Source organism: Anabrus simplex, chromosome 4 (assembly GCF_040414725.1).
Source record: "Anabrus simplex isolate iqAnaSimp1 chromosome 4, ASM4041472v1, whole genome shotgun sequence".
Taxonomy (NCBI): domain Eukaryota; kingdom Metazoa; phylum Arthropoda; class Insecta; order Orthoptera; family Tettigoniidae; genus Anabrus; species Anabrus simplex.
This window is the reverse complement of record NC_090268.1, coordinates 279029585-279057007: the sequence shown is the minus strand read 5'-3', so window position 1 is coordinate 279057007 and position 27423 is coordinate 279029585. Positions and strand designations below refer to the sequence as shown.

Genomic DNA, 27423 nt, shown 5'->3' with positions numbered 1-27423 from the left:
ATTGGAAATTTATTGAACATCTCCCTTGGCAAGTTATTCCAATCCCTAACTCCCCTTCCTATAAATGATATTTGCCCCAATTTGTCCCCTTAAATTCCAACTTTATCTTACTTTTCTTTTTTTTTTGCTACTTGCTTTACGTCGCACCGACATAGATGGGTCTTATGGCGACGATGGGATAGGAAAGGCCTAGGAAGTGGAAGGAAGCGGCCGTGGCCGTAATTAAGGTACAGCCCTGGCATTTACCTGGTGTGAAAATGGGAAACCACGGAAAACCATCTTCAGGGCTGCCGACAGTGGGGCTCGAACCCACTATCTTCCGATTAATGGATACTGGCTGCACTTAAGCGACTGCAGCTATCGAGCTGACCGAACCATCAGAATCAGTCTGAAGATCAGATCAGTCTGAAGGAGGTCAGCTTCTGCTTCGAGCGCTAGCGCTGTGCCACGTCCGAGGAGCCATCTGGTGATGAATGAACGTACCATTTCCACTTTATTATAACGTCTACATTTCAAAACGTCATTGTTTGAGAAGTCTTTCTCGTGGACAGTCGAGATTTTCTTCTGATGACGCAGAGCACAGTTCTCTGCGGAACGTAAAGAATTTCACCTTATTTTCTTGACATGGCATAAGCCCAAAAGCCTATATAGTATCATGTCTATAAGTACGGGCCATGAAAGCATCAATGGCAACATGAATATGTCTGTTATCACAGCTAGTATGGTAAAAATTTATAATACATAAATGATCGGAAATTTATCGATAGGACCACTAATAGAATGAAAATCTACAGCCTGTTTCCAGTCATTCGACCGGGTCAGGAATGGAATGAATGAACCCCCATCTAGCGGCAAGGATAGGAATTGTGCCGGCTGCCGAAGCCTGTTGCACTCCTCTGGGGCAATGATTAATGACTGACAGATGAAATGAAATGATATTGGAGAGTGTTGCTGGAATGATATATGACAGGGAAAACTGGAGTACCCGTAGAAAAACCTGTCCCTCCGCTTTGTCCAGCACAAATCTCACATGGAGTGATCGGGATTTGAACCACGGAACCCAGCGGTGAGAGGCCGGCACGCTGCCGCCTGAGCCACGGAGGCTCGGATAGGACCACTAATAATAAAACATAAATATTTGAGAACTAAATTTTAGGCCCTCCCCTATACTACCATTTCACTCAGCATGAATAAAATTATTTATGGCTTAGATTGTAGCGACTTATTCCCCGACTTTACATACCGAATAAATTCTCTTCAGCCATTTTTTCATGATGCGCATGTGTACGTACGTACAGACAGACAGGCGGACAGAAAGACAGAAATGACAGAAAATTAAAAAGTGCTTTTCCTTGTTATAGTGGACAACACGACCTATACAGAATTACCATTCTTTCCGAAATTCTGAGTAATGTACAGACAAAATTCGTATTTTATATATATGTATATGCCGGCCCCACGGTGTAGGGCTAGCGTGCTTACCTCTTACCCAGAGGCCCTGGGTTTGATTCCTGGCCAGGTCAGGGATTTTTACCTGCATCTGAGGGCTGGTTCGTGGTTCACTCAGCCTACGTGATAACAATTGAGGAGCCATCTGACAGTGAGATGGCGGCTCCGGTCTAGAAAGCCAAGAATAACGGCTGAATATCCATCGTGCTGACCCCACGACACTTCGTAATCTGCAGGCCTTCGAGCTGAGCAGCGGTCACTTGGTAGGCCATGGCCCTTCGGGGCTGTTGTGCCATAGGGTTTGATTTTTATATATTTATTTATTTATTTATTTATTGGTTATAGAATGTCCCAGTGAGCTAGTGGCTCAAGGAGGGACTCCCCTTTACAATCACAGCTTGGCAGCTTAAGTTTCATTTAACAGATAAGGCATAGGCCTACATATATAACAAGGAATATTTACAATGATTGATTTACATCATAATATCATTATTTTACATGGAATTATTTTGAAGCATGATCTGTTGTATATGTTTCAGGCTATGAAGTAATTGGAGCATTCATGAGAAACTGGGATCTTAATGATGAGAATGGATTGTGCAATTCAACACAAGATGCTCAGGATGCTAACTGGATCTGTGACAGGCTTGGAATTCATCTGCACTATGTGAATTTTGTCAAAGAATATTGGCATGATGTTTTTAGGTAAGAATGCTGTAAATACTTGTTTATTCTTCATAGACTGAAGAATCAAGCACCAGGTTTAATTTTTGTCATGTATGTAGCAAGGAGTAGAAAGTGAAGGCTTTCACCATTCGTAACCTCAACACTTTTCAACACTATACGGGATAGAATGGTCAGCCCTATGCCTGATGCCTTTACCCTCAAGAATTAATACAGTCTGTGAGGGTGAATCATGCTTGCTTGGCTAGGCTGCCCACCATACATCTAGTGCATGTAGTAATTCTCATAGTTTTTGAAACTCCTTTTGGATCATTTGAACTGTAATTGTATTGTCATAATAATGTGATAGTACATATATCACACCCTGCTTTGGTAGTAGCAGCAGCAGTAGTTGTTTCATGGCCCATCATTGCAAACATGATGATAAGCTTTTGGGCTTTTGCTGTGTCAGAAAACAAGGTGAAATTCTTTATGTTTTGCAGAGAACCTTGCTCCATCTCTTCACAAGAAAATGTCATCTGTTCATGATCAAGACTTCTCTAGTCTGAATATAAGAATACTTTACCATTGGTCTGTTGTAAGTAGTTATCTTCAAGAGTCACCAAATGGCTCACAGTCATCAGGTGTAGGATTATGTAGGAAGCTGTGAAAGTACGTAAAAATCCTAACAATTTCAACAGGGACACTAGGTATCAATTATGTAATATATGGTTGCCAGCCTTTAATTAAGGTACATTTGCCTGGTGTGAAAATGGGAAACCATGGAAAACCATCTTCAGGGCTGCCTAGAGTCTTCAATTATTCATGTGAAAATTTGTGGAAACATTTTAGCTCTTGTTTTCACATTTGTAGTAACCTTATCTATCGGTGGATACACTTGACTGTCATGCCGAGCGCATCACTTGTTGGCCGGCAGGGTAGGGGTGGTCATTGTAAACAATTTCTCATCACAAGATTGCGTACCAAAAGCCTTGATTAAATTCCAAATCTCTCCAACAGTGCTCATATGGAGTGAGGACATATGACGCTGTTGATGTTGATTCCTCCATCGGATGGGGACATAAAGCAGACTCCTTGGAGCTATTCGACATGAGTAGGCTATGTGCCAGTACTGGGTTTCATCCTCTCCCTTCCTGGTATCGTAAATCACGTCATTCATTTTATCTCATTAAGTCGTCTGATGAGGTTGACACTAGGAAGAAACTCTCTACGAAGATTAATCTCACTTCATACCCAATCCCATAGAGAAACAGGACAAGGGTTGGAGAGAGGGAGAGAGACACACACACTCTCTCTCTATCACTCACTCACTCTTAAAATATCATGTATGAAAGTTGATTTGATCAAACACTGCAGTTGATAAGGCTATTATAATTACATGCTACTGTGACACCTTTCAGCTAATTAATTTTACCATGAGTTTCTTGGATTATTTGCAGATTAATGGTATTTTGCTTTAGGCAATTGAGACTTGATGTTTTCATCTATCTACAGTGCAAGTACATTCTGTCTGATGACCTCTGTTACTGTTAATATCTTTTACTGTCTTACTAATTATATGAATTATTAATGGTTGATAATTTCCTTTTTAAATTTCAGTTACCTCATTAAAGATTATGAAACAGGATATACTCCTAATCCGGATATCATGTGCAACAAAAAAATTAAGTTTAATTCATTCTTTAAATATGCTCGTGAAAATCTTGGAGCAGATGCCATTGCTACAGGTCATTATGCTCGTACGTCTTTTGGTGAATATCTGTCGGACTACAAGCCTTCAAGAGGTAAGTCCTAATACATTATATATTCATTATGTATAGATCAAAGCTATAAAAAAATATCAACTAAAAGATCGACCTTATTTATTACACAATATGTCTGAAAGGAACTTTAAGATCTAAAACACAAAAGGTAGTAAAGTTTCTTTTAGACATTTTGTATATTTTCTTATACTATACAGTCAATACAAAACAATCCAAACACGAGATTCTTAAATCTAAGTTCTTACCTGCTTTCCTTGCATTTTAATCTACTCATTGAAGTCAAAAGTTCACTTTATTCTTATCTCTTTTCATTTTAGCAGTATGTTTGTATTTTAACATTGAAGTTATTATACTAAGAATAATATGGCCCCTCTCTCTAGCCAAGTGTTTAGCCAGGATGTTAACCATTTTAAATTTGAGAGCTACTGTACTTTTCGTTTCAGTAATTACCGGCAATCCACTAATAAACTGTTGACCAGACACTTATAGTATAGTATTATTATTTATTATTTATTTACATACTTTTACACCCACATTGGAGCACTTAAATGAATACATTTGAGTTAATTTCTTCTTTTTCTTCTCCCAGAACTTTCTCATCCTCTCCGACCTGGAAGCCCTTTGTGTGTCCGATATAGTATATTGCTTCCGTTCAACTGTTTTTAGTTTGAGACTTATGCTTTTGTTCTTCAAAATCCTCTTCTCTTTTCTGTCTTTGATTTATTGCTGAGTTATACCCAATTCTTCCAAATCATCCTGAACTTCTTTGAACCAATTATTATTGATTTTATTTTTCAAAAAGTAATCAAATAGTTGTTTCAATATCCTGGTGTCTGGTGATCTTGATATGTGACAGAAAAAGGAAATTCTTCTTTTACGCATTGTAGATATTATTGATTCACATTCACGATAGACAATGTTGTTAGGCAACAATCTCCACTGTCCATCAACTTGGTGTTTTTTATTAATAATTGTTCTAAGAATTCTTCTATCAGTTTTCTGTAATTTGTCTGTTGTAGATTTTACATTTAATTTGAATAAAGTTTCACTAGCATACGTTGCCTCCGGTTTAACTATGGAATTATAGTGTTTCAGCTTAGCGTTTATCGAAAGAGAATTTTTTTTATAGGTTGGCCAGGTAAGTCTTTGTGCTTGTTTAAATTTAGTTGTTCGGTGTTCTATTGCTTCTTTTTCATTTGTGTTCCATGTTATTATTTTCGCAAGATATTTGAATTTCTGAACAATTTTAATCTGTTTATTACTGTTCAGTTGAATAACTGGTAAATCAACTTTAAAAGTTGGCCTCATTTCTGTTTTTTCAAATAAAATTTGTAATCCCATTTTTTTTGCTATAATTTCTAGTTGTTCAATTTGAAATTTAGCCTCTTCTATTGTATTTGCAAGTAATGCTAAATCGTCCGCAAAAGCAAGGCAGTTGAGTTTAATACTTCTACCGATCTTGATAGTTGATTGGTATTTCTTGTTCCATTCACACATAACCTTCTCCAATGCACAATTAAATAACAATGGTGAAAGTCCGTCTCCTTGTCAAGGTCCAGTTCTTATAGTGAATGATTCTGATAATTCACCTCTAAATTTAACTTTTGCCTTCGTATTTTTAAAAGTCATACTAATGAGGTTGACAAGTTTTTGGTGTTATCCAAATTCTTTAAGGCTTTTTAATAATAATGAATCACGATGAATACTGTCATATGATTTTTTAAAATCTACAAACGTGATGACTAGACCCTTACTTCGAACTCTTCGGTGCTTCATTATCCATTTTAAACTAATGATTTGATCTGGACAGCTTCTACCTGGTCGAAATCCTCCCTGATATTCTCCAAGTTCTTGGTCAAGTTGTTCTTGGATTCTTCTGTATATAATCTTGGATAAAATCTTGTATGTAATATCAAGCAAGGATATCCCCCGATAATTATTTGGATCGGAGCGATCACCTTTCTTATGCAGCGGGTGGATTATCGCTGTATTCCATTCCTCAGGAAGCTTCTCCATGTTCCAAATATCAATGATGTACTTATGTAGGTTTTGAATAGTCTGATCATTAGCATTCTTCCATATTTCTGCTACTATTTGATTCTCTCCTGCTGCTTTGTAGTTTTTAAGTGCATTAATTGCTGTTTTCACTTCATTGTAAACTGGTGGTATAATCTTTTGTAATGGAGTTTTATTTTTTGGGGTAGGGTCAAATTCTATATGTTCCACAGGATCCTCACAATTAAGTAACTCTTTAAAGTATTCTGCAAGGATGTTAGCATTATCTTGATTATTGTGTGCGAGTTGGCCGTGCGTGTAGAGGCGCGCGGCTGTGAGCTTGCATCCGGGAGATAGTAGGTTCGAATCCCACTATCGGCAGCCCTGAAAATAGTTTTCCGTGGTTTCCCATTTTCACACCAGGCAAATGCTGGGGCTGTACCTTAATTAAGGCCATGGCCGCTTCTTTCCAACTCCTAGGCCTTTCCTATCCCATCATCGCCATAAGACCTATCTGTGTCGGTGCGACGTAAAGCCCCTAGCAAAAAAAATTATTGTGTGCCATTTTTCCATTTTTATTTCTTTACATAAGTGTGGGAGGGGTAAACTTAGATAGATATTGCTTGAATGTTTTGTAATAGTCTCTTGTTTTATGCTGATTGAATGTTTCCTCTATAGTGCTAAGCATTTCCTTTTGTTGATTTCTTTTAATTGTCCTAATTTCTTTAGCTGTTTGTCTTCTGGCATTAATTAGTTCTTCTCGAGATTTTCCTATTTTCCTCGGTTGATCATTTAACCATGCCTTGTGCCTTGCTTGAATTGCTTTATCACATTCCCTGTTCCACCACGCATGTTTCTTTCTCGTTTTTTGGAGCGATTTCTTCAGCTATGGTTTTAAGTTTGTTGATCATTGTCTCTAATTTGTCATTTAAATGTGTTTTGGATCTCTCTAAATATATTTTATTATTTATTAAGTAACTGGGATCATAATTCCTCCTTGCTTTGAGATGATTACGTTTGTGTTTCCTTTTTGGTGTTAACTTGATTTTTATTTTTGAGATATAATGATCCGAGTCAATGTCTACCCCACGGAGGACTCTGACATTATAAATTTCTTTATGATAATCTTTATCCATAGCAACATGATCAATCTGAAACTCTCCCAATTTTACGTTAGGGCATTTCCATGTCATAAGTTAATGTGGTAGCCTCATGAATCTGGTGGTTTCCAAAATGAGTCCATGATCTGCACAAAGTTCAATTAAACTTTGGCCATTTTTGTTGGTTAATTTATGAGCTGGCCATTTTCCTACAGTTGTGCGATACTTCTCTTCTCTGCCTATTTTAGCATTGAAATCTCCAAGTAAGATTTTTATATGCTCATCAGGGATCTTTGATAATATGTAATCAAGTTCTTCCCAAAAGTTTTCAATTCCTTCTCTATCTTTATTGTTTTTGTCATTTGTTGGTGCATGGACGTTTATTAAAGTACTAGCAAGATACCCGTGCTTCGCTATGGTATTATTGTGAAATTTATAATTGAATGCTTAATGTTTTATATATAATCCTCCGAAATTTGCGATCTGACTCGTTTTCTGAGAGAATCCGCCAAAATTCGCGATCTGACTCGTTTTCTGAGAGATTACGGCAAACTTCCTCACGTTTTTCAATCTTTCTTTCCAGCAATCGATTTCGTACTTCCCGGGCTAGATCCAGGTATTCCACGCGGTCAGTTGGGTCCCTAAATCTTTGCCATCTTTTCCTATAAGCATTTTTAGTATCGATCAAATCCTGAAGGAGATCCGGTGTGGTGTCGTCTTGGGTGCCTTGGCGGTACTGAACCCGCAGCTGGACTGTATTCATAGTCATTACCAGGCCAGGACCCGTTTCCAGCGCGGTCCGCACAATTTGACGACGGTCCAGAACATTATTATTATTATTATTATTATTATTATTATTATTATTATTATTATTATTATTATTATTATTATTAGATGTTCTGGACCTCACAGCAAGATGCAAGACCGCTACTTTGCGGTAAGTTACATCTGTTGCCATTGTCATTGTTGAGAATGTGACCAGCACCATAGTCGCGCGTAGGCAAGTGTGCGGGATTTCTGGCGATACGAATGACATACTTCCGCGCATTATTGACCTTATTATAGAGGTGAACAATGTGATGGTCAATCTCATTTCTATCGTTTATTTCAGATGTGTTTAAATTTTTATTTATATGCCAGGAGAGTCTACTGTAATCTAAGAACGTTCTCCGAAGGAAAAGATGGCTGTTGAAATCGAACCCAGGAAAGATTAAAAATGATCGGTTTATGAGCAGAATAAGTACATTGAAAACCTACAGCCTGTTTCCAGTCATTCGACAGGGTCAGGAATGGAATGAATAAAGCCCCATCTAGCGGCAACAATAGGAATTGTGCCGGCTGCCGAAGCACTCTTTTGGGGCAATGATCGATGAATGACAAATGAAATGAAATATTGGACAGTGTTGCTGGAATGAATGATGGCAGGGAAAACCAGAGTATCCGGAAAAAAACCTGTCCCGACTCCATTTTGTCCAGCACAAATATCACACCAGGATTTGAACCATGGAACCCAGCTGTGAGAGGTCAGTGCGCTGCCGCCCGAGCAATGGAGGCTCCTTATAAGTTCATTATGAACAGTAAAATCTATTGGCCTCACCTCCATTTACACTCCACCGCCGTTAAGTTTATTTACCCCCCCCCCCCCCAAAAAAAAAGAAGGCGTGTTTCTTGATGTTTAAAGGAGATTCCAAACACCAATGTTCATGTCTATTACCTTCAGTTTTAAGATATAACTATCCCCATAAAAAAATTCACTTTTTTCACTTCCTTTCAAACTCCGCCCCCCCTAAGTGAAATTTTCCGGCAAAAAATACTTGTTTCTTTAATAGCAAAGGATCTTCTAAATTCCAATTATCATGACTCTAACTTCTTCAGTTCTTGATTTATGTGTCCTCATGAAAGGAATTAAATTCCTTTTCACTCCTGCCCCCTAAGATAGTTTCCCTCCAAAACGCATTTTTCTTTGTTTTTAAAGAAGATCCAAATACCAATTTTCACGTCTGTAACAACTTTAGTTTTTATTAGATGTATGTATTCTCATACAATTAAGTCAATTAATTTTTCAGTTCTTTCACCACCACCCTCCTTTATTGGATTTTCCGAGAATATCTGTTTCTTTACTTTTAAAGCAGATTCCAAATATCAAATTTCACGTCTGTAACATCTTCATTTTTGAGATATCAGTAGCCTAATTAAAAGAATTCAACAGTCACTTCCCCCCCCTCCCCCTTCCACCCAAGTGGTATTTCCGAAAACTAAAAATACACGTTTCTTTATTTTTAATAGAGATAAAAAATACCATTTTTCACTTCTGTAACATGTTAACTTTTTTGAAATATACTGCAGAAATTCTCATTTTAAAATTTCACCCCTTTTTAGTTCCCCTTAAGAGGAGTTTCCAAAAACAAATCACCTGTGCTGCTTTACGTTTACAGGAGATTCCAAATACCCACCTTTTACGTCTGTAACATTTTACGTTTCTCAGATATTCTCTTGATATAGTCTTTCAAAAAATTCACCGTGATATGTCACTCCTGTTTAACTGGCATTAATTGGATTTTCCAAAAACAAAAAAATATGTGTTTCTTTATTGTTAAAGGAGATCCCATATACAAATTTTCAGTTCTGTAATATCTTCAGTTTCTGAGATATATGTATCCTCATTAAAGGCATTCAACCCATTATTCACCCTTTTAAACCCCTCCTATTGGGATTTACAGAAAACAAAAAAATACATGTTCCTTTAGTTTTAAAGGAGATTCTAAATACCAATTATTACATCTGTAAACTTTTAAAGTTTTAAGATGTAGACACACTCATTTTAAAAATTCACCCCCCTTTTCACCCCCTATTATTTGGATTTTCCAAAAACAAAAAAATACCTGTTTCTTTATTTTTACAGTAGATCCCAAATACCAATTTTCCGGTCTGTAATATCTTCAGATTCTGAAATGTAAGCACCCTCATTAAAGGCATTCAACCCCTTTTTCACCCTTTTCCACCCTTCCTATTTTGATTCTCCAAAAACAAACAAATATGTGTTTCTTTATTTTTAGAGGAGATTCTAACTACCAATTCTTACATCTGTAAATTTTAAAGCTTTAAGATGTAGACACACTAATTTTAAAAAATTCACCCCCCCCCCTTTTCACTCCCCAATGTTTGGATTTTCCAAAAAAGGAAAAAATACGTGTTCCTTAACTTTTAAAGTAGATCCAAAATGCCAATTTTCAGGTCTGTAATATCATCAGGTTCTGAAATATAGGTAGCGTCATTAAAGGCATTCAACCCCTTTTCCACCCTTTTCCACTCTTCCTATTGGGATTTTTCAAAAACAAAAAAAAAAATACGTGTTTATTTTTAAAGAAGATTCTAAATACCAATTTTTACATCTATCAACTTTAAAAGTTTTGAGATATAGATACACTCATTTTAAAAATTAACCCCCTTTTCAACCTCCCCCCCCCATTAATTGGATTTTCGAAAAACCAAAAAATATGCGTTTCTTTATTTTTAAAGGAGATCCCAAACACCAACTTTCAGGTCTGTAATATCTTCGGTTTCTGAGATATAAGTATCCTCATTAAAGGCATTCAACCCCTTTTCCACCCCTTTCCACCCCACCTATTGGAATCTTCCAAAAACAAAAAAATACGTGTTTCTTTATTTTTAATGAAGATTCTAAGTACCAATTTTTACATCTGTAAACTTTAAAAGTTTTGAGCTATAGATGCACTCATTTATAAAATTCACCCCCCTTTTCACCCTCCCATTAATTGGATTTTCCAAAAACCAAAAATTACGTGTTTCTTTATTTTTAAAAGAGATCAAAAGTACCAATTTTTAAGTCTGTAATATCTTCAGTTTCTGAGATATAAGTACCGGTATCCTGCTTAAAGGCATTCGACCCCTTTTTCACCCCTTTTTTACCCCTCCTATTGGGATTTTTTGAAAACAAAAAAAATACGTGTTTCCTTATTTTTAAAGAAGATTCAAAATACCAATTTTTACAGCTGTAAACTTTTAAAGTTTTGAGATATAGATACACTCATTTTAAAATTTCACCCCCGTTTTCACCCCCTTAGCGACGGAATATCCAAAATTCCTCTCTTAGCGAGCACCTACATTTTAATATGAATATATCCCCAAAATTTCATTTTTTTATGTCCAGTAGTTTTGGCTCGGCGATGATGAATCAGTCAGTGAGGACAAATTATTTCATATATATATAGACTAGCAAGATACCCGTGCTTCGCTACGGTATTATACTGAAATTTATAATTGAATGCTTATTGTTTTAGATATATAATCCGCCGAAATTCGCGATCTGACTCGTTTTCTGCGAGAATCTTCCAAAATTCCCGATCTGACTCGTTTTCTATTATTTTACAGCACGTTTCCTCCCATTTTTCAATATTCCTTTCCAACAATCGATTTCGTACTTCCCGGGCTAGGCTCAGGTATTCCTCCTGGTCAGTTGGGTCCATAAATCTTTGCCATCTTTTTAGTTAATAATTTTTAATATGGATAAAATCCTTCAGGAGATCCGGCGTGGTGTCATATTGGGTGATTTGGCGGCACTGAACCCGCGGCCGGACTGCATTCTTAGTCATTACCCGTCCAGGAGCCGTTGCCAGCGCGGTCCGCACATTTGACGAGGGTCCGGAACATTATTATTATTATTATTATTATTATTATGTGTTGCTGGAATGGCTGATGACAGGGAAAACCGGAGTATCCGGAGAAAAACCTATCCCGCCTCCGTTTTGTCCAGCACGAATGTCACATGGAGTGACCGGGATTTGAACCACGGAACCCAGCTTTGAGAGGCCGGAGCGGTGCCGCCTGAGCAACGGAGGATCCTTATAAGTACATTAATAACAGTAAAATCAATTGGTCTCACCTCCTTCTACACCCCACCACCGTTAAGTTTATTTACCGCCACCCCCCCCAAAAAAAAAAAAAAATTAAAAGAAGGCTTGTTTCTTTATGTTTAAGGGAGATTCCAAACACCAATGTTCACGTCTATTACCTTCAGTTTTGAGATATAAGTATCCCCATAAAAGTAATTTACTTTTTTCACTTCATTTCACACTACTCTCCCCCCCCCCCCCCAAGTGAACTTTCCCGAAAAAAATACTTGTTTCTTTAATAGTAAAGGATCTTCTAAATACCAATTATCACGACTCTAACTTCTTCAGTTTTTGATTTGTGTGTCCTCATGAAAGGAATTCAACTCCTTTACACTCCCGCCCTCCGAGATGGTTTCCCGCACAAAACGCGTTTTTCTTTGTTTTTAAAGGAGATCCAAATACGAATTTTCACATCTGTAATAACTTTAGTTTTTATTAGATGTATGTATTCTCATACAATTAAGCCAATTAATTTTTCAATTCTTTCACCCCCCGCTTCATTGGATTTTTGGAGAAGACATGTATTTTTACTTTTAAAGCAGATTGAAAATATCAAATTTCACGTCTGTAAAATCTGCATTTTTGATATATCAGTAGCCTAATTAAAAGAATTTAACACCATTTTCAGTCACTTTTACCCCCCCCCCCCCTCCACCCAGGTGATATTTCCGAAAACTAAAAATACACTTTTCTTTATGTTTAATAGAGATAAAAAATACCATTTTTCACTTCTGTAACATGTTAAGTTTTTTAGATATACTGTAAAAATTCTCATTTCAAAATTTCACCCCTTTTGAGTTCCCCTTAAGTAGAGTTTCCAAAAACAAATCACCTATGTTTCTTTACATTTACAGGAGATTCTAAACACCCACTTTTTACGTCTGTAACATTTTACGATTCCAAGATATTCTGTAGATATAGGCTTTCAAAAAATTCACCCCAATTTGTCACTCCTGTTTAACCGCCATTAATTGGATTTTCCAAAAACTAAAAAATACGTGTTTCTTTATTTTTAAAGGAGATCCCATATACAAATTTTCAGTTCTGTAATATCTTTCGTTTCTGAGATATATGTACCCTCATTAAAGGCATTCAACCCATTTTTCTCCCTTTTACACCCCTCCTATTGGGATTTACAGGAAACAAAAAAAATATGTGTTCCTTTACTTTTAGAGGAGATTCTAACTACCAATTTTTACATCTGTAAATTTTAAAGTTTTAAGATGTAGACACACTCATTTTAAAAAATTCACCCCCCTTTTCACCCCCAATATTTGGATTTTGCAAAAACGAAAAAATATGTGTTTCCTTACTTTTAAAGTAGATCCCAAATACCAATTTTCAAGTCTGTAATATCTTCAGGTTCTGAAATATAAGTAGACTCATGAAAAGCATTCGACCCTTCTTCAACCTTTTCTTCCCTTCTTATTAGGATTTTCCGAAAACAAAATATACGCGTTTCTTTATTTTTAAAGGAGATTCTAAATACCAATTTTCACATCTATAACCTTTAAAAGTTTTGAGTTATAGATACACTCATTTTAAAATATTACCCCCTTTTCACCCCTTCCCTTAATTGGATTTCCCAGAAGTGTTTCTTTATTTTTAAAGGAGATCCCAAACACCGATTTTCAGGTCTGTAATATCTTCAGTTTCTGAGATATAAGTAGCCTCATTAAAGGCATTCAACCCTTTTTCCACCCCTTTTCACTCCTCCTATTGCGATTTTCCGAAAAAAAAATTACGTGTTTCTTTTTTTTTTAATGAAGATTCTAAATACCAATTTTTACATCTGCAAACTTTAAAAGTTTGGAGATATAGATTCACTCATTTTAAAAATTCACCCCCTTTTCACCCTCCCATTAATTGGATTTTCCAAAAACAAAAAAATACGTGTTTCTTTATTTTTAAAAGAGATCAAAAGTACCAATTTTCAGGTCTGTAATATCTTCAGTTTCTGAGATATAAGTACCGGTATCTTGATTGAAGGCATTCAACCCTTTTTTCCCCATTTTCACCCTTTTTCACCCCTCCTATTGGGGTTTTCAGAAAACAAAAAAATACGTGTATCCTTATTTTAAAAGAAGATTCTAAATACCAATTTTTACATCTGTAAACTTTTAAAGTTTTGAGATATAGATACACTCTTTTTAAAATTTCACCCCCCTTTTCACCCCTTTTAGCGACGGAATATCAAAAAATCCTCTCTTAGCGAGCACCTACATCTTAATATGAATATATCCCCAAAATTTCATTTCTTTATGTCCAGTAGTTTTGGCTCGGCGATGATGAATCAGTCAGTCAGGACAAGTTATTTTATATATATAGATAAGTTTTATTCCCTACTTTAACTGTTAGAAGTGCCATCCTCGAAGAGTTTGAAGAAAAATCTTCAATTGAGTCTATTATGCTAATGTGAACAAGAAAACCTACACCAGATTGGGGGACATTCTTCATTACTCTTTGTCCTGGAGGTCCTTTGTAGAGACGATAACGTCCTGATTCAGTTGGGTCCTGGTCTGTGTTCCTAAGTTCTTGTAAAGCCATTATTAAAATTTAATGTTGGTCCATCACATCAGTTAATTGTTTCAATTTGCCCACCTTACTGAGTGAATTAATGTTTAATGTTGCAAAATATGAAAATTTTCCTGATTTGTTGAACTTAAGTCTCTTCTTACATTGTTGGGTTTGTCCACTGTCTATCAGCTGTCTGTCGATTGTCTGTTGGGCTTCCAGGCGCTCCGACTCGCCTAGGTCTCCTACTTGACACCCCACTGATTCCGAGTGGTGTCTTTGTGCAGATCCTTGTTGTTGTTTGTCCACACCGGTGGATTTATTCATTAGAAGACTCATCATCATTGATTGTCTGATCTTTCGATTGAAACATTTCTGACCAAAGTCAGGCTTTACAATTCCAGATGTGATCTGGAAAGGTGATTAATGAAGTATGAATTGGTGATAAATGAAACGCTACAAGTTCATCCTAGTTGTATAGGACTGGGAGTAGGCATTTCCTCCATACCCCACAAATGTTATGGTTTTCCCGCCAATACTCGGGTAGCTGATTACAGTGGTTTCCCACTGGGCGATGGGGTCGCCACATCCCTACGCCAAGTATAGTATAATGTTGTTTATTATTTAATTGCTTTTCAGTGAAACCTAATTATTATTATTATTATTTCATTGCCCTTATCAAGGAAGCTCCCCCACGAACATGCTACGCAGGCGTAGCACGGGGAGAGGTGATACTCCTACGTGGCGCGTCCCAGGTGGCGGATAGGAGGGGGTCTTAACCGGCTTGCCGGCGGACTTGAGGGAAATAAATTTCCTCTCGCGGACCAAACACACTACCCCCTGCAGGTGGGGGACGCACATGTAGAAGACACCAGCGGTATCCCCTGCATGTCGTAAGAGGCGACTAAAAGGGGCGACCAAGGGATAATTGAATTAGAACAATGAAACTACTTCTGATTCGGCCTGTACTTGTGAGTAGTACCACTAAATTAGGTACGAAATAGGTTTGTGATTCGTAGCAGTAAAGAGGCTGGCCTGGGGGTTTCCAGTACCCGTGTGTCATACCAATGTGAGCAACACTGTGGGTCTGGGCATAGCCTGTGTGTTGTACCACTATATGAGCGACACCGTTGGTCTGTGTTGCCTGTAATTGGTGCCCACTATGTGAGGAACACCACAGGAATGCCGGCACCCGTGATTAGTACACCTAGGTGAGGAGCCTAATCGGTTTGCGTTGGCTGTGAGTGGCGCCATTGAGTTCCATAGGTCTGCGTTCCCTGTACGAAGTACAATACTTGTGAGTAGTACCATCTTGTGTGGAACACCGTGAGTCTTCGCTACTTTTGATGAGTACCCCAATATGACAAATACCATGGTTCTACTTTACTCGCAACATGAACCATTCTGTGGGGCCTTAGACATGAATTTTGAACCCCCTTTAGACATCAAGCATCATTGTGCTTTATAAGTGGTCCCTTGGTCAGTAATACTATTATTTATGATCCTTTTTGAGTCTGCTCCACTGTTTTTTTTTTTTTTTTTTGGGTTCACGTCCGCCCATTCATTCTTCATGACATTTTTTATTTTATTTTGGTCAGTGGATGAATCTGTACTTTTTGTTATTTCATTTTGTACCATTGGGGGCCTATGACCTCGATGTTAGGCCCCTTTAAACAACATCATCATCATCAAGGGAGCTCCTGGGTTGGGCAGTGGATCATAAACCTCCATTTTGCCCTTTCCTTTTCCTGATCCACTTTGAAGCTTCATTTAGGCAATTATTACAATGGGTTCACCACACCTAAAGGCATTTTATACCTAACGTGGAGAACAGACACCCTTTGCCGCCACTCCTAAACTGGAGAATTCAGTGGCATTTCCTCCACTGTTGGACCAGCACCCACATAAAGGAAGCTGTTGGCTGCTTTAGAGAGTCAAGTTTTCCTACCACTGCCCAATACTTGGCATTGAGTTGCTGTTTGTATTGTGTACTGCGTTCTGTAGCAGGTATCTCGGGCCAGGCGTGGAAATGAGATGTAATTATTGCCACTTTATTTTCTCAACAACATTTATTTATCAATATAATACTACAGTTCATTTAAACACACCTGCCTAGTTTTTGTTTCTTTTATAATTTCACTTACTGCTCCACACTTAACACTGCAGTGTATTGATGCAGTCTATTGAAAAAGACAAGGTTATCTTATCATCATCATCATCATCATCATCATCATCATCCTAAACCATCTCCAGTTTCCCGGGTGTGGTATATGAGCCTCCTCCATATCGTCCTGTCCTTGTACCATTCTTCCTTCACCAACTTGTCCCAATCATGACCCCTCAGCAGTACATCCTTCGTAACTAAATCTATCCATTTCCTTCGTGGCCTTCACACGGGTCGTCTTCGTTCTACTTTTCTGTCAAATTCCTTCCTTGCAGTTCTGTTTACTGGCATCCTCTTCATGTGACCAGACCACTTCAGTCTTGCTATCTGAGTCTTATTGAGGAGAGAATCATTCTCTTATTACTGTACATCTAAATAAAAAATCCATTAAAAATGACATGGCTGGTGTATTTTTTTATTTTTCAAGAAACATTTATCTTGTAAACAGACATTTGACACTGAATTCCATCAATTTTTATCATGTTGCCAGCCATACAAAATTACTACTACTGTCAAATTTTATTATACTCATTGTAAAGAACACTTATTTACATAGGTATGGGGATCTGAAAAATCCCACCAAATAAAACACCAGCTTTCATATATATATATAATATGGGTTGAACTCTTCAAAGAGTAATTTCCAGAAGTCAGATGCAGTCACCTGTCTGTTTTGAGGGAAATTTTGTAGTGCAACTGTGCTATTTTCTCTGCTTTCATGACCCCCTGTGGGTGAAGGATGCAGTCGAAGAATACAACCACGGTATCCCCTGCCTGTCATAAGAGGTGACTAAGAGGGGCGACCAAGACGCAGAAATGGATTGTCGCTACCATGAATTGTACCCCTGTAGATGAGAGGGGCTGAATACATCCACAGATAATCCTAGCCTGTCATAGAAGGCAACTAAGGGGGTAATGTGGTCATTGATCCCCTGATTATTTTTGATATTTTCTTGAAGGTTGGTTGTAGACCAGATTAAAATTTAATGTGTGTGCCTCTTGGGGAGGGGCCTCTTATGTGTGCGACTATGCTTGAAAGCCCAGACAGTATCCCCAAATCATCGGAAGGGAGCGCCATGTATTCAGCAGTAGTATCTATCTGACAACACACGTCCCTGCACTGCCGATTGCCAGAACAACATATTAATAATTATTTATTTAAACTATATTTATCACTCTGTATATGCTATGGGGTACATGCTGTTATGGATGATATGAGGAAGGGAGCCCTGGTGGGCATTGCCTTGGTTGCTTGGTTCAGCTGCAGAGGCCCCTGATTGGAGTGAGGCTCCTTTTAGATAGTAACTTATCATGGGAGCAGCACATACACCAATTGAAAGTCAAATGTGCTAAGGAACTGAATATTTTGAAATTTCTTAGCGGCACTGTGCGGGCGCTTTTATAGGGCACATATTTCATTCAGATTAGACTACGGCAGTAGCAAGAAAAAGCATTGTTGTTAAAGTGAATAGCATCCACCACAGTGGAATTGCATTGGCATTGGGAGCTTTCGTACAATTCACATTTCTAGCCTAATCGCTGAATCTGGTGTGCTTCCTGTATATCAAAGGCACCAGTACTCTGTTGTCCTATGCTAAACATTTGCAACGGATATCACTTCACCCAAGCTATCCCTGCATATTCCACAATGAAAACCGTCAGCTGTATGCTGCTTATCCATGAGCAACTCAGCTGGTTGTTACAGTATATACTTGGATAGCAGTTAACAGATTGTTTGGTGTTTCTTCAGTTCCTTGTGTTGTTAGGCAGCCAGGTAAGGTACCTCTGTGCTTAATATAATGACCTAAAATCATCCTGGATCTACACACTGGCCCAAAAGTGAACACGAACCCCTCCATTTATTGGAGGCTGTTCTTGTCCATTGTTGGCTGGTATCCAGAGTCAGTAGTAAGTTACTGCAGTTTATCTCATATTTCCTTTTGAGATTATTGTAAGTAGAGTACAACCCAAGTTAACCGAATTAAGTGGGGGAGGGGGGAGCTGTTACGATTAACAATTTTTATCAGTTAAGCCCTGAACATCTATTACTATTTTTAATCCAATTACAGTATGTAATTCTGACATTCTGACAAAATTCAAAACTCTCTTTGTAGGTTACACTTACGTTCTTTATTAAAGCTAAAATTTCATTTTTAGGATTATATTGCATCAATAATATATACTGTACTTAGTATGAATTACTCATTCAAATAGTTCAGTAACTTTTATTTGCTCCTTGTATCCCTCCCAATGTTTTCCAGCAGTAATGTACCACCATCTTTTCATTAGAAGGACGTCAGCCGGCGTTAAATCACTGCATTGTTCAACAAATCTTACGGTAACATAAAATAACACCACCACATACATGTACATACTATAGTTTCTCTGTTGCTATAAAAGAAAAAAGTATTAATGTACAGTATACAGTATTCTTTATTATTCTTTCTCTCCAGATGTACATAATATGTATATGATCCATTAATGTAGAGAAAAAATAACAAGTCTGACCTAAACCAGCTCACAAAAAAGAAAATGAAAAGAATGCCACCAGATAGGCAGACACATGAACAAAACCATAAATAAAAATAATAGTCATAATCATAATAATCGTAATAATAATAATAATAATAATAATAATAATAATAATAATAATAATAATAATAATAATAATAATAATAATAATAAAATGGCAATGAGGCAGGATAAACACTGTCGCCTGGCCCAATATCAACCCTTATTGGTGGTCTGTTGGCCATGGCAGAAGGCAGTATGATAGTATTGTAATAAGAAACTAAAGTACTAACATATTGCTGTGTAAAGTACAATAGTGTCGGCATACGGCATCTGTAATTTAAACAAACTGCATATCACTTCCGGCCTGGTTCGCAACTCAGCGGAATCCTTTCTGAACACTGACCTCTCTGTTGCTCTACTCAAGTCGCAAATCCTGCTTTCGTGTTACATCCACTGTCGTGCCGGTGTGCAATTATTCTCCTTATGTTTCATTACTACTGTCCACGGTTAAATTCTGTTATCTTGCTACACTTATTTTCTTTTAAAATTTCAGGCAAAACTCCACATTAAGTGAAACCATCTCACTTGCCATTCCATACATTACCAACCAAACATCACTATCTCCCTATTCATCCGCCAGCCTTAATTCATCACAAATTTTTACATCCACTCTACTACCTTATAGCATCCATCTCCACACATTAACTTAATCACAAAACCTCGTGATTATTTACTAAGTCACCACACATCCCATCGCTACTTTGAATCACAATCATCCTGCCACCACTTGTATTCACCAGCCAAAATATCACAACTATAGTTACACAAACATCTCACCATATTAAATTATGCCACTACATTTTACAAATAACACACACACACGCACGCACGCACACAAAAGAACTGCATATGTCAATTATAGTAACCAAAACACGCTGACCGTCACAATATTAAGAAATAATCTTGTTCCTAGGACCAAATAATTGACAACTATTTACAACTGAACCGTCCAGCATAGGGCTATTTAGCTACACTCAGTGCCGAGAGTCGTAAAGAGACTCGAAACTTCAGTATTTAGAGTTTAGATAAGGAGTATGTCTTTGTTATCGCATCTTCGCTGACTACTGGGTTCTCAGAACTGGCTAATTACTTCAAAAGCCTTGTTGATTGTTGTGAACTGCAGCAAGGGATGGTTATTATTGGAACAGGTTGGGAAATCCACATTCTTTTAGAAATATATATATTTTACAAGTTACTTTACGTCGCACAGACACAGATATGTCTTATGGCGACGATGGGACAGGAAAGGGCTTGGAGTGGGAAGGAAGCATCCGTAGCCTTAATTGAGGTACAGCCCCAGCATTTGCCTGGTGTGAAAATGGGAAACCACGGAAAACCATTTTCACGGCTGCCGACAGTGGGGTTCGAACCCACTATCTCCCGAATACTTTCAGAAATAACTACCGTACTCCTACTGACGAAAGAAGCTCTGCGCTACGATGGCCTACGTTTGGAATAACACACACACACACACACACTCACTCTCTCTCTCTCTCTCTCTCTCTCCACTATTCTCATATGCTTAAACAATTTACTTACTGCTGCTATTTGTTTTTATTGCTTCTTGTCACTATGCCTTCGTCCAATTTACTCGTCTTACCCCATATCTCCTTTAGGCTCAAGCTTCTCCCTTTCTCTCCCTGTATCTTCCCTTTCTTCTCTCACACTGGCCTCCGTCCTCAGCTCCTTAACTCTTGCCCTGGACTCCCTCTTCATCTCAATTACTGCTTCCCTGCCTTCTTCTGCGATCAATTCGAATATAGCATGCGCGTCCTTTTCTGTCCTGCTAATTTCTTCTTGCTGCGAGCCCTGTTCCAATACCCTATTTTCCTTGGTTTTTTCTTTATCCCCCTGCCCGTTTTCGCTAACTGTAATGTCTCTAACTTGCCTTTCAATCGACTCTCTGATCTCTTCTGATCTTGCTGCCATACTAAGATCACACGGCTCACTGCTTCCATTTGATCTTTCCTTTTCACCATGTCCGTCTTCTCCAGAGGTGCTTTCTATTGCCTGTCTTAACTCCACTCTCTTTCCTATCACTGATTCCTGCCTCAGTCTATCGTCTAAAGCTCATAATTTCATCACACTCCAAAATCTGACCCATATACCATTAGTTACCACTAATTGCTGCCCCCTAATGTGCGCTCTTAATCCTTGAAGTTTTGCCCTTACTAAACGTTTTTTTAGGATTTTCAAATTCTTGTTCCTTCTCTACCCATGTCTCTCTTAATCAAGATTTTTTCACTCTGTAGGTTTCCCGCATTTCTTATCACTATTTCAGCCATCAAAGTGGATATTAACTTCATTTTTATAGGCCTGTTTCCATGCGCTGTACCTATCCTTTCCACGTCATCTATATTTACTTCGCTGAAGTTAATTTTCATTTTGTTCTGAATGACGTCCACAACTTTATAAATTGTCCCCACTTTGTCCTCTCCCTTTTCTTCCGGTATCCCATATATAAATAAGCATTTCTTCCTCTGTTCCTGACTAGAGCGTTCTAATTCTGTCTTCAGCTTCAACATCTCCTCTTCCATATTTCTTATTTTCTCTCTGAGTAACAAAATTTCTCCCTCATGGTTCCCCACTCTGGTCGTTGTTTCGTCTGCTTTTTTCTGGATCCATTGTCTCATATTTTCTAATTCCTTCACTTGCTCCTGTATCATAGTTTTAATCTGTTCAAATGGGCAAACTTCTTCCACAACTTCCCTTACCACTCTCTTTATGACTTCCACATCTTCCCAGCTCATGTTGCCACTGGAAGTCGGCCCGGGGTTGATTTCCACGCCACCTATGACTAACAGAACCATAACAACTGCTGCCACCAACATCCAGTCACCCTTCATTCCTAGTTCCACTTTACCTTCTTCTCTTTTGGCTGTATTTTTCTTCCATCTTCCCTCCCATCTTCCAATAATTACCCGATACTGCTCCACACCAATCATCTTCCTCTTCACTTTCCACTTCCCTCCTGCACTCACTGCTCACACTCCACTCCCGTTCTACCGGCACACTCGACTCAGCACATCCGCACCCGTTACTGGCTTATGTTAGACTCGCAGTATACAGTAGGCTACAGCTGGTACAATGGTCACTTTTCATTTTTACATGAAAAAAAAAAATAATAAGCAAGGCATTAAATACCCGAGTACGTTATTGGAAGACATAACAAACTCCTAACTTAGGCTTACCTCTAATGCTCTAAAACCATTGTCAGCTGTCACTGTTGTTTTCGGGCTCTTCTGATAATACAGTTGTTGATTCCCATAGGGATTTGAAATATTTGTTCGGATAACCCGGATTTCAGTTAACCCGAGAGCGGTTAACCAGGTTTTATTGTAGTTATTTACATGGATGATTTGAGGGCAGAAACGAAAGTAGGCTGTAGACTCTCATCTCATATTGTTGTTGTCATGCATCTACTGCATATGTCAATATCAGTACATAATAGATCAAATACAGAACTTCTTTGCATTTTCTTGGAACTTCTTGTTTCCACAGTATATCTCTCATACTTGGCTAAAAAACCATTTCCAATTTTCTTGGTTATCTTCCTGTCTTTTGTGATTGCAGTTCCCACGTGCCACATGGTTACAATGAAACTTTTCTTACTTCACCATCTCTATGTGAAAAATGAGCAATCAGATGATTAGGAAACATAATGTGAACATTGCCAAGAGACACAAGAAATAAACAATTCCAATGAAACACTTTTAATGCATTGCATATTATACAATATGGCTGGTTTTTGTAGACCTAGTGCTCGTCAGACTATAAAGTATGCTCAAAATGGCACTCATCTGTGTCAGGACATTCTGAAAGCGTAGGATAGCTTGCTACAGGGCTGCACGAAAAATCTCCATGGGTATACCCGATACCACTCATGATATGTTTCTGTTCAAATTGGCACATGGGCGAATGCACTCTTGATAAATCCTGTCTTTCAAGTGCCAGCGGACCATGCAAATATTGTAGCCCTTAATCTGGACATCATTTGTACCGAGTTTGGTTGGCTTACTGTAAGTAGTTTCCTGTCCAGAATGGGTTAAGTAAGGAAAGTTTAATTGTAACCACCTGGTATTATGGTGATAGAACTTGCAATAATCTTGTTAACTAGGTGATTTAATGGAGGTTTTAATCTCGTATTTTGGTGGAGAAGTGAGATGACCTATAATGACTGCAGTTGTTCTATGCATTTGAGGTGTACGACTCCTAAAGCCTGTTGATGTTCTGAAAGACCAGACCTTCTTTCTCAGTCAAGTGAATCAAGAGCCCTTGCTACGAACAATATTTCCGTTGGGAAATTTAACAAAGAATTATGTGAAAGATATTGCACATCATGCAGGATTAGACTACATAGTTAAGAAGAAAGAGAGTATGGGAATTTGTTTCATTGGCTCAAGGCACTTCCAAGCGTTTATATCTGAGGTATGTATAACCTGAAATTTATTTTGAAATCTTTTGTGCTAGAAGTAAAACATCAACTTCTGGAATTCATTGAATTTCATATTGCACTCTGTGGTACTTATACAATTCCTCCTCATATGTTCCTCAGGATGGCATTGCCACCTTCGGTTACTGCTTAGACTATTATTTGAATGTTTTGTGAAGGGTGAGACTGGGAGGAACTAAAGACTTGAGGAAATCTATTTGGAACTGTCACTGAACATAATACTTAGGTCTAGTCATAAGTCATGGCAACTATTTTTTTTCTTGCGAACAGGAGACAACACGGAAAATCTAAGATATGCATTTGGAAACATACGGTATGTAATTGCATATGATGCCACTAGATGGTGTATGTAAACAACCGTGTAGGTCTAAGCATGCCCCCAAGTTCAGTGTGTGAGTGAGAGCATCACAAAATGGAAGTCAACAAGCAGGAACAACGATCGTATATATTAAAATAGCAGTTCTCCCTGGCAGAAATGCACGCCAATGCCATGCAGAACTGTGGGTATCATTAGGTGTGCATTCCATGCCCTATAGAACAGTGGCGACCGGGCGAGTTGGCCGTGCGCGTAGAGGCGCGCGGCTGTGAGCTTGCATCCGGGAGATAGTAGGTTCGAATCCCACTATCGGCAGCCCTGAAGATGGTTTTCCGTGGTTTCCCATTTTCACACCAGGCAAATGCTGGGGCTGTACCTTAATTAAGGCCACGGCCGCTTCCTTGCAACTCCTAGACCTTTCCTATCCCATCGTCACCATAAGACCTATCTGTGTCGGTGCGACGTAAAGCCCCTAGCAAAAAAAGAACAGTGGCGAGGTAGGTGGAGACGTTTAAACGGGATAGAGTATCAACTGCCGATTTGCCTCACCCAGGCCGTCCAGTGTCCATGGACAAAGAGTACGGATAATGGTGATTATTTCGAAGGTCTGTCACCAGTGGAGACCTGTCCTTTGTACGTAGTCTTATGTATTTGCTGTCTATACCGTAATAAAACAGTGTTTACCAATGGCCTGTGTTCTATCACTTTCCTACGAGAATCTCCTGAAGTCAGATTTTGTCTTCAGGCACTGTGCATAAGTACATGCCCTATACTGTATTTCTAAATGCATATCTTAGATTTCCCGTGTTGTCTCCTGTTCGCGAGAAAAAAAAAAGTTGCCATGACTTATGACTCGACCCTCGTATTCCAATGGATTCTATTTGAGTCCCTTCCCATTTATTGCAATACTGTTGGAGAATCTCAAGTATTTTCAAGATGAAATGAAAATCCACAATTTGTTTCCAGTCATTCGACCGGGTCAGGGATGGAATGAAGCTTCCATCTAGTGGTGAGGATAGGAATTGTCCCAACTGCCAAAGCCTTTCGCACTCCTCTGGGGCAATGATTAATGACTGACAGATGAAATGAAATGATATTGGAGTGTGTTGCTGGAATGATTGATGACAGGGAAAACCATAGTACATGGAGAAAAACCTGTTCCACCTCCGCTTTATTCAGCACAAATCTCACATGGAGTGACCGGGATTTGAACCACAGAACCCAGCGGCGAGAGGCCGGCACACTGCCGCCTGAGCTACGGAGGCTTCTACTTTCAAGATAAGGTGGTAAATTACTTAGTTGTGAAGTCTACCCAAATAACCACTTATCTTGAATATTCATCTCATCCTTTTTGATTAATTTTTCCAAAATGAGCAAGTTGGCTATGCAAACCTGTAAGCATTTTTTGGGAAAGGGCTGTTTTAAATTTCATCATGCGGCTGTGAGCTTGCATCCGGGAGATAGTAGGTTCGAATCCCACTATCGGCAGCCCTGAAGATGGTTTTCCGTGGTTTCCCATTTTCACACCAGGCAACTGCTGGGGCTGTACCTTAATTAAGGCCACGGCCGCTTCCTTCCAACTCCTAGGCCTTTCCTGTCCCATCGTCGCCATAAGACATATCTGTGTCGGTGTGACGTAAAGCCCCTAGAAAAAAAAAAAAAAATTATCATCCGCAGTTCTGAAGGAATTTTTCTATGGTTCTCTTATTTCACACTAGGATTATGCTAGGGATGTATCTTATGTATGGTCATGGCCATTACCTTCGTACCTCTTTTCTATCCCATCGTAGCTGAAACAAGTAATAGAAAGGTATAAACAAATGGTGAATGAAGTCACATATAGAAAGACAGAATCTTTGATAGGAACACATACAGTATTACCCCTCATTTACACTTTTCAAGGGACCCAAGGAATACTGGTGTAAAGGGGGTGTGTGGGTAAATCATGGGAAACAATTTATACTGTGTATATAAAAATGCTCTAGGAAAGGGGGTAAATGTTACACAAAAGCACATTATTAATTTATAGAGTATTTCAGTCTTAATCATATTACTTATCTCAAATAAAGGTCCCGTGTATATTACTTGTTGATACTACATTGCCTTTGTAATGCTGCTCATCCACTGACCAGGAGAAGGGTACCAGTAGGTGGTTAAAATATTTTGTAATATTTTAATCTGGTTATCTTTCTTAGAATGACTGTAGAATTATCTAACATGCAAACACCAACAATAAAGCAATAACAAAGAAGGATTAACAAATATGTAGGATAACAAGAACAGATAACAAAAATAAATGTGACAAGTCAGCAACAATAACTTGAACAATGGAACCAACAAAAGCAAGAGTAAAAAAAACCCACAAAATAACAAACTCGGGCAAGATGAATGCAGAATCGTTTGATAACTTCACGAATGTACACCAATGTAGCTCTTGAAAGAATGAATGAACGGAAATATTGTTCGTAGCAAGGGCTCTTGATTTACCACATGCCTAGCCACGAGGGAAAGCAGAAGTTCTGTGCTAAGAGTTTGACCTCGGTTGTTTGATTTGTTCATCATGCCATGGTTACTTGAGCATTTTAGGTTAGTAGCAACACCATTTTACTTAGATTCCTCCCCCCGTGAACATCCTGATGTGTCGTAAATGGTGGGAAGCATAAAATTTGTGGATTTTAATACATTGTAAGCATAGGAAATCTGAGGGGACCAACAAAAAAGTTGTAAATATGTATATTGAATACGGGAACATAAAAGTGGGGTAATACTGTATCAGGATACACACAGTTACATATCAGGACCGAGGTTGGGAGGAACAAAGAGAAGAAATAAAGATAAAACTGAAAACACAAAAGGACAAGAACAATCTCCTCATCTTCATGCACTGCTATCTTTGGGCTTTACAATAAGTGGGATCTCTCCTCATCAATCCTAGTTCTTCTACATCCTTTTCTTCAGATTTCCCAAGGAGCTAGTTTCTGTTTCCCAGTTTTATCAGGAGAATGGTCAGTTGCACAATGGGACAAAATGCTGGTTACATATGATTGAGTAACCTGAATTATTTTTAATTTTATATTCTCAGTCAGAGAAATCATAGAAATTAAGGTTATCTAATGCATGTATATTGGCTACTTGATTGCTTTCCGTATCCGACAGAGTTAGCTTATGTTTTGAATCCAAATAAACCAGTAGATCACTTATTTTTTCTTTAACTTTCACGAAAAATTCAGAGATTTGTGCTTGCACTTCATGTCATGTCATCTCCTCGACATGTTGATGTAACCAACATTTGTGCAAACTTTGTGTAAGAATGAGCAAAGGAAAAATAATAATTCCATTTTCTTGTCAACAAAGAAACCCAGTACTTACAATATCAAAATGTTCTCTTTCAGACACACACACTCACTCCATAGGCTTCTGAGGGACATGAAGTTCCCGTGCTGATCTCACAATCCTCTTCCATCCTTTTAGATCTTGAGCCTGCTCTTCCCAGTTATC

At 38.3% G+C, this 27423-nt stretch overlaps 1 protein-coding gene across 1 annotated transcript in view; it reads left to right on the top strand.

The window, feature by feature from the left end:
• LOC136872644 (mitochondrial tRNA-specific 2-thiouridylase 1) overlaps positions 1-27423 on the top strand; it is a 56912-nt gene that overhangs the window by 12176 nt on the left and 17313 nt on the right. Inside the window, exons 3-5 of the mRNA XM_067146452.2 lie at positions 1989-2154; positions 3733-3917; positions 23358-23584. Coding sequence (XP_067002553.2) covers positions 1989-2154; positions 3733-3917; positions 23358-23584 — 578 coding nt within the window. The remainder of the gene's footprint in view (positions 1-1988; positions 2155-3732; positions 3918-23357; positions 23585-27423) is intronic.